Here is an 8444-nt window from a genome sequence, read left to right as displayed (position 1 = left end):
TTCATCCAAAAAATTTTTAGTCCCCTATTTATACTGTTTCTTTCTTTTGTCACCTAAATTTAGAATGTGACGCCATTCCAAGTCTTTGTAGCAACATAAGAACAAACCTCCAATACTGAAATTAATGTGGTGTTTAAAAAGAAATATCTTTACCTAGAATGCTTTCTTCAAATCTATAAGCCAAGAATATTAAAAGTATATAATAAATATGAGTTTAGGTACAGGTGCAAATCTCCCTGTGATAGTTTGCATTTGCCTTTTTATTATTTTTCTCTTTTCCAGTTGCAGCTGATGGAAGGGTAAGGAGGGGAGCAGGAACTTTTGATCTTTTGTTATTTCCTAAAACCTCTCCAAGAGAACCTTTGCAGATTAATTTTGTCCTTTGGGTGAAAAAAAAAAAAATGTCCCAAGAGCCTCTATAAGATGCTTGGTCTCTGAACTCCTTAGAGCTCTGGTTTAGTGTCTTGAAATAATGCAATATTTACTGTGTTATTTTTTTTCTCCCCCTGCTTTTCATTTTTCACATTTTTATGTTTAAGAAACTTGCTGTTATTATCCCCTAGTATAAGTAAGACAATAAATGAAAATCCCTACTGTTATCATTGAAGCCACATTTTCCTCCAAGGCTGGCTGGCTTTAACTGAATGTTATTTCTGATGTAAAATAGGTCTTTTCTTGCCAAAAGTGCAGATTAGTCACCAGGTACCAATTTATCAGCGTTACACTGGTAACTAAAGGAGCTATTCCAAAACTTGGAACATTTCAACGCTTCAGGATTTTCTTGTGAAGATTTCTTTATTTAGGCGGCCTATGGTCCACCAAGATCTCACACACAAGAATGTCCTCAAAGCATGCATACCATTCGTTGAGTCGAACACTGTTCTCTTAGATGTGGTATCCAGATCGTATTTTCGATAAAATCTAGACATGCCCTGTGAGTAAAAGCTTATTCTTTCTTTGCTAGTAGAAAAAAAAAAAAAAGAGGAAATGGAACTTTACGTGGCAAACTGGAAAGACCGATGCAAATACGAGCTGGTCAGATTAGTAATGAGAGTAATCAAAATAGAAAATAGATTTGAGCGCGAAGAGAGTAAGTCGTGATTATATTAAGAGCGAGAGGTGGTGTGGGTAGGAGAAGGCTCTAAACTGAAGCGCTGTAGTATTACTACTATGGGGAGCACTAGAGAGGGGAAGAAGCGGTTGAGAGTGATTAGACTTCGGCCTTAGCTGTCTTGGGTGGCGGCTATTATGTTCGCGAGGCACAGTCTACTCCGTAGCCCTGGTCTTGTCACCTGAAACCTAGCGCTCAACTCACCTTACCCGGGTACCGCGAAACCGGCGCTCCGTCTTTCGGGAACAGCTCCCAGCGCGCAGGCGCGGAGGTTAGTGCTCCCCCGCCCGCGCCCGAAGCTCCGCGTCCTACGCAGGCGCGGCGCCTCCGCCCCACCCCCGGCCGCGCCGCACGCCTGCTCTGAGCGCTGAGGGAGATCGTCCCCGCGCGTCGCGTATTTGGGCCGGCGACTGCGTCGCGTACTTTGACGCAACCGGTTACGTAACTTCCGCCCCCTCACGGGAGGCGGCGCTGGGCCGGTGGCAAGCCCCCGGAGGGAGCCGCAGTAGTACGACGGAAGATGGCGACGAGCGGCGGCGAAGAGGCGGCGGCAGCGGCTCCGGCGCCCGGGGCCTCGGAGACAGGGGCGGACACGACCCCGGGTTGGGAGGTGGCGGTGCGGCCGCTGCTGTCCGCGTCCTATTCTGCCTTCGAGATGAAGGAGTTGCCGCAGCTGGTGGCCTCAGTCATCGAGAGGTACCGGGCGGCGGCCCCGGAGGGGCGGGCGCAGGGAGGGGGAAGGGAGGTTGTGCGGAATCGTCTGGACCCGCTTCCCGGGCCATCTCCTGCCGCTCGCGGACCCCCGCCCCAGCCACGGCGGCGGGGCTCCCCTGCCCGGGGGGACGAGAGTTTGTCTGAGATTTCTTGCCAGTCCAGGTAAGTCATCTGTGCCTCGATGTCCCTCGCCAGCACAACTTTTGAGGTCGCCTTCTCCGGAGGGCGTGGTCGGACCCGTTCCGGAGCGACTTTGAAATGCACCGCGCTCTTAGGGGAACGTCCCCGGGGCTGGCCCTGTGTTAAGGTCAAAGCACTGATGAGTTTGCATTTCTCGCCGGCACTCTTGCCCCTATCCTGGGCCGGAGCGGAACCCGGGGTTTAAATTGAAGACGTACCACATAATTTAATAACGGTCTCTCGTGGTGCTGTAATCACTTGGGGGCACGTGCTGTTTCTGTGACTGAAGCTACTAGTGGTCATCGATGACTTTCTTTTCTGGTGGTACTTATTGTATATTTCTACTGTAACGGTCTTTGATTAAAACATTTCAGCGTGTTAGTCTACGAGGTCATTTTCCCAAAGGTGTTCTCTTTTCTCTGCCAATAAAATGTTCAGACTGTTACAGATGCGACTATGTATTGCTTTGCTGTTACATGGTTTTGCCTTTTTATATAGAGATTCTTAGATGGTGAGAGTCGTTCAAAGGAAGTCGGTGATGTCAGAGTGCTTGCGTTTTCCTGACTTACTTTGCTCAGAGCAGTCTTTCATTAGTGTAATGGTAGACATGCTTTTCAAACCAGTCTCACTTTCATTTTTCTAGCCAACCTTTACTTCAGCAACTCCCTTCAGTTGCTAACTGGGTCATTATAGCTTCATGGCAACAATGGTGTATCTAAATGTTTCCCAGAAGTTTAGAAATTGCTACTTAGTTACTAAATTCGGAAGGCCCACGGTTTGACATATTGTTTATTACAGTGCTTCTTGTTAGATTTGTGATGCTTTGAATGCAGTTTAAAAATACATATGTAATATGGTTGGGTTTAGTAACTTTACAGTTTACTTTTCAGAATTTTTGTATCTATTAAGCCCAGAATGTTCTGAAGTTGTAGACAAGTATCAAAGGTACTGCTCTTAAATTATGTAGCTTTTTAAAAACTCTTGGAAACATTTAGACTAGCAGTGTTTTTTATGAATTATATTCATCATGTTACTTATAATAAATAGTGTTCCACTCTTTTTTGAACATTCGCTTTTATGTTTTTGTGGACACGAACTGAGTAGCTTATAAAGTCATTTGTTGACACCCTCCCAAACATCCGGTGTTCTGAGTCTATGCTTTTTAAACTGTAATAGTTAAGCAACTCCCTCCAACCTGTAGAAGGAGCCAAAACCAAATATATCAAAACTAGGTTTGAATTTTGCCACGTGAGTAATAAGTGGCCCCTCCTGCACCTTATAGTAGCTGAGATAATCAAGAGCTGCCTGTGTTTGTGGACACTCGTAAGACCTCTCTTCATGGTTTAGAAAAGGGGTCCAAACTGCTGGCTGTTTAGTAACACAAACTTCTATTGGAAGGCAAGATCTTTGAAGTCTCTGTTCAGATTTTTGTCCCAGCTAACTTTGAAAGCTTGCTATTTGTCCTCTTCAGGCCCTATGAGAAGAATATTAAGAAATTTTTTTTTTTTAAGAAAAATTTCTAGAAGAAACATCAGGCTTACAAGTTCTTTGCAATTAAAATAACTAAACATACTATATGTTCAGTTCGGTGTAGAGCAGGGGTTGGCACACTTTTTCTGTAAAAGATCAGATTGGTCATCTTGGCTACTGTATGGAGAAAGCAACCGGACTCAATACATAAATGAGTAGGTGTGGCTGTGTTCCAGAGTCTTATTTATGGATACCAAAGCATGAATTTCATATGATATTTCCATGCTACAAAATATCCTCCTTTTGATTTTTTTTCAGCCATTAAAAAAATGTGAAAACCAAATATGGACTGTACAAACAGGTGACTGGCTGGATTTGGCCTGCAGGCCAGTGTTTGCCAGTACATGGTTTGGAACACAAAAATTAGCACCCCGCTATCAGTATTGTGTTTCTCAGGTTTTATTTGCCTTTCAAAAAATGAAATGAGAGCGTTAGAATTAGGGAAGTATTTCTTGAATATAGAGTTATGGTCATGAGTATAGGACCAGATCAGAGCCAGCACCGTACATTTGCTGTGGTGGGCTTCATTTGGTTGCTAATCAGAGATTTGTGTGCCTAGGCTGCTGTTTTACTTTTGTGGCTACTGCTCCTATTTTCTGCAGTTCCTGTGTTTCTTTCTTTTGTTCCATGTTTTTCTTCTTTGCCTCCAGGGACCTTCAGTTTTTCTGTTGCAAGCTGCTATTCTCTGCTTCCCATGCCCTGGCTCCATCATGCCTGCTCACTCTTTCTATCTGGCAGCCTGCTCACCCATTGAATTTTCCTCCCTTTTTGACATTTGAGGATGATGACAAATGTCTTTAGAGACTCCTCAGTACTCTTCCGTTCTGCTTTCTGTCCCTATTCTTTATACTTTTATAGTTGGAATTGACCTTTCACTTTAAAGTAAAGGTAGATAATATTCCTAGGTCCAGACTCTGTTAAGTTTAACTTTGTAACCAAACTGCAAAACAAAGGAGGACTAGATTAACATGGATAAATTGGGAAGGTACTCTCAAAAGTATCATTAGCATTTTAAAAGAAAAAGATATTTGCGTTTACTTAAGGGGGAGTTTATTTTCACTTCTACTCCTTGCTGCCAGCATGTCTTTTCTTGGTAAAGATTGAAGGTCTTTTAAGTACCAGTACTTTTCCAGACCCGAAATGGAGCTAGAACTAGTTTAACGGAACATATACTGTATGTGGGATTAGTATAATTGCTGAATGTGACTGTATGGTTTAAGGTACTATCGAATACAGAGTTCCTTTCTTAACCCTGTGCAAGATGGTGGTGAGCATGACTGTCACTGAACAATTTGATTGATTCTGTAGATTACAGGAGAAAAATGCCTCTTTCCCTGAGTTAGTCCTTCCTAGGCCGTCCTGGCCTCTTTAGTGATAAGCTACTTTGAGTCTCTGCCTCCCAGTTATTTGATAAAATATAGGCCAGAGAGACCTACTTGGGAAGGCAGAAGCTGCTACAGCATTCCCATTGGATAACACACAGTCATTTCCTAAAAATCTTGAAAGGGGGACAGGGATGCTTTAATGCCATGATTTTTCGAGTTTACATGCTGTAGGACATGAGTTTGTGATTGATGTATAGGAAAAAAAAACACCCACCACCAAATGATAGAGTATAATTGTGAGTTTAGTCCTGGTACTGGTTAATATTTCCCTATGTTAGTGTCACATTCACCACAGATTTGTCATGGGTGTGAGGGACATATCTGAAAAGCTTTCAGTTCTTTGGTTAATATCTATTAAATATTCTGAGATACACAGCACATGTTCAAAAAATATTTTAATATAATTAATGTATTCATTATGCTTACTTGTTTCACGATTATAAGTATCCTGATAAGCGTAATGGATTCTATACTTGGGAGTTGAAAGGGGTTTGTGGTTTCCACAGTATACAAAAGAAGATATGGATAGTATGTTATCCAAGTGAGAGAAGGCAGGTGAATCAGATTTCCACCTCTTCCTATAAAAAGCTAGATATTTCCAGACTGTTGCCAGTTCTTTTTTACTTAACATGTCAAAGTGGATTTCTCTGACCTGGCTGCTTAGCTGCCGCTTCCCTTTGTACTCTGCATTGTATTTATTTTGTATGGAATATAAATGTCGTGTCTTTCAGCAGTGTATCAGGCTCAGTGGTGGTTGCAGGGAAGTTTGTTAGAAGACAGGGGTTTCAGGAAGATAGCTTGACTGCCTAGAGGAGAGAGAGATTTTTAAGTCTCCTTATTTTCCTTCTTGTGTTATACGTACCTTCAGTTTCTTCATTCTTCCCCTTCTTACCTAACTTCTTGTCCTTTATTCCATTTTTCCATTTATTTGCATACTCTGGTGTCTTGGTGTCTGTCAGATTCTTGGGGAATGAGGGTAGGGTAAGGAAGTGAGGCAGCTCATCTTTATTAGGTGACTCATACACACTTGTTTCTTTAAAATCAAGAGATAATGACATTGTCATTGACCACATGTCTCCTCCCTCCTTCAAGTCTTTTTAAAACTAGTTTCCCCAGGTTTCTCTTTAGTTTGTTCCAAGAGAATTGTAAACGGAGCTCAAGACTGTTCTATTTTTTTTTTCTATGCCAATATTCATCTTTCCCCAAAGTGCGTTCTTGTTTCTTTATTGAAATAAGGCAGTTGTGTTTTTCTAGGGCAGGAAGTAGAGTTCGTTAAATCACAGTGGACCAACACTGAACCAGTCAATTAAATGAGTTTATTCCTATATTTAAATGTTTCATTATCTGACTAGGAAGGAAAGTAACAGAATAAGTTCATCCTTTGGGTCCCGGGCAGTTTTTTTATCTTAGTTTTGGTAAACCTGTTGAGCTGAAAAACGGGGGCAGGGTAGGTGGGTAAGCAGCTCTGAACTATTGAAATAAAGCAGAAAGGGTAAATAACTCAGTATAATACATCAAATTACAGGGTGGAAAAACCTTAAAACAATGAATAAGAAAGTATAAGGATAGAGGTGGAGAAACAACTAAGTATATGATGTAGTAGGAGTTTTCTGCCAAATATATGACCCTTCCCAATGTGATAGTCACTAGAAACTGAGTGCTGCTTGGCTTAAAAGTGTTTGTTTCCTCTTTTTTGTTCATCTGACAAATACGGAGAGATGCACATTGGTGGGCAGTGAGTGAGATCCTTGCACATAAGTGCTCCATAGTATTTTTTCTTTGTGAAAGAGTTGTTCCAAGATAAGGAACTGTTTTTCGTTAAATACCCATTTATCCTTGATAAATCCCCAAATAGCAAAGTGTTTGCAATGACAGACTCTTAAGTGCTATTGGAGGTGATTCATCACTCACACTGGCACCTTTAGAATGTCTGAACTTGTTCTTTTGGCTCCTGTATTGATTTGGCAAGTGGATAGAATTCTGATTGTTTACGTTTTTCTCCCTAGGCTGATACTTCTGGTTGGAGAATAACTCACTGGGGAAACTATTTAGCTCTTCCCTTTCCATTTAATAAGATACATTTTAGTCTTTTCTTTGCATTCTTGTTTCATGGATTGTGGATTAACATCTGCTTTGATAGAGAGAATGACATAAATGTAAATGCATCCACCCTTTAGATCTAGTCAGGCTCCAGATTTTCACATAAGAGGGCATTTCCTCAGCTAAGGATTAGGGAAGTGGTTAAAAATTACTCAATTTGTTGCGATCTAGCTGTATTCTGCCAGGAGGGGAGTGGGGAAGAGAACTCTGGCACCTAGTGAATTTTGGATTTTAGCACCAGTTAGGTGATTTCTGCCCTTGGGATGTTGATTGTTTTTAAGTTATTACATTATGAAGTAGCCTTGTTTGGTCTTCAGAAGGGCTTATTATAATCTGCATTTTTAATGATAGTATTTTAAGTGCTCTAGTCTATCCCCTTTGGCCAGCACAAATTGGTCTTTGCCTATTACCAATATAAGACAAAATGGTATCTTGTTTTTACTTGTATCTCCTTAATTCTACATGAGTTTGAAAATGTTTCTTGCTTATTAGCCTTTGCCACTAATGAAGCCAGATACCTTGGACAAGGTACTTAATGTTAATTCTCTACACTTTACTTTCTCAGTTTTGAATATACGGATGATAACAGGTCTACCAAATAGAATTGTTACAAGGATTAAGTAAGATAACGCCTATAAAGGGGTAGGGCATCTGGCATATAGTAAGCACTAAATATATCTTGGCTGAATATTTTCTTTGCAGTGAATCAGAAATCTTGCACCATGAGAAGCAGTATGAGCCATTCTACTCATCTTTTGTTGCACTTTCTACACACTATATTACAACAGTTTGCAGCCTCAGTAAGTATTCCACTCTTGTCACTCCCTTCTGAGGGCTTGTGAAGAGGGAGATTGTGTATTCTCTCCTTAGGGTGTCTGAACCAGTCATTAACGAAGTCTGAATTTTAGCACTCCTAACCTGTTTACCCAAGAGTGGGACAACTCTCAGTGTGATAAGGCTCCAGAAGTTCTTTACTTAGGCCAACCAAGAGGGATTTAAAAACTACTTGATTTGGACATCTGCTTCATAACCCAACTTTCTTAATCAAAAGCATTTTATTGATTTCACAAATGTAATTACTAGTGTGTTTATTTTGGGGGTAGTTGAGGGATGGGTAGGTATTGACCTGGGATTTTTAGCAGCCATTAACCAAGGCTCTATTCCTTATTTGGTTTCATTGAGAAAGTAAATTCCCTTTTGTGTAAATTCTCTGATGTGTGAAAAATTTCAGATTCAGTTCCTCACCTTTTAAACTTTTCTACCCAAAAAGTGACCAAGCCCTTATTTTCTACTATTTCTGAATTTTTGCATTTTCAGCTTTTTTAAGTCTTAACTCATATAGTTCTGTGGACTTCTAATGATTTGTTTACTTAAGTAGTTTCTAAGCAAGTAAAATGAAAGAAAGCTATAGGATTGCTGAATAA

General features: G+C 40.9%; 1 protein-coding gene across 1 annotated transcript in view; it reads left to right on the top strand.

Annotated features, from left to right (window-relative positions):
• The first annotated feature begins 1563 nt into the window (after positions 1 to 1563).
• UBR4 (ubiquitin protein ligase E3 component n-recognin 4) overlaps positions 1564 to 8444 on the top strand; it is a 128464-nt gene continuing 121583 nt past the window's right edge. The window contains exons 1-2 of the mRNA XM_011379756.2: positions 1564 to 1807; positions 7723 to 7820. Of these exons, the coding sequence (XP_011378058.1) occupies positions 1632 to 1807; positions 7723 to 7820 (274 nt within the window). The 5' untranslated portion in view covers positions 1564 to 1631. The remainder of the gene's footprint in view (positions 1808 to 7722; positions 7821 to 8444) is intronic.

Source organism: Pteropus vampyrus, unplaced genomic scaffold (assembly GCF_000151845.1).
Source record: "Pteropus vampyrus isolate Shadow unplaced genomic scaffold, Pvam_2.0 Scaffold374, whole genome shotgun sequence".
NCBI lineage: Eukaryota > Metazoa > Chordata > Mammalia > Chiroptera > Pteropodidae > Pteropus > Pteropus vampyrus.
This window is presented reverse-complemented; position numbering and strand designations above follow the sequence as displayed.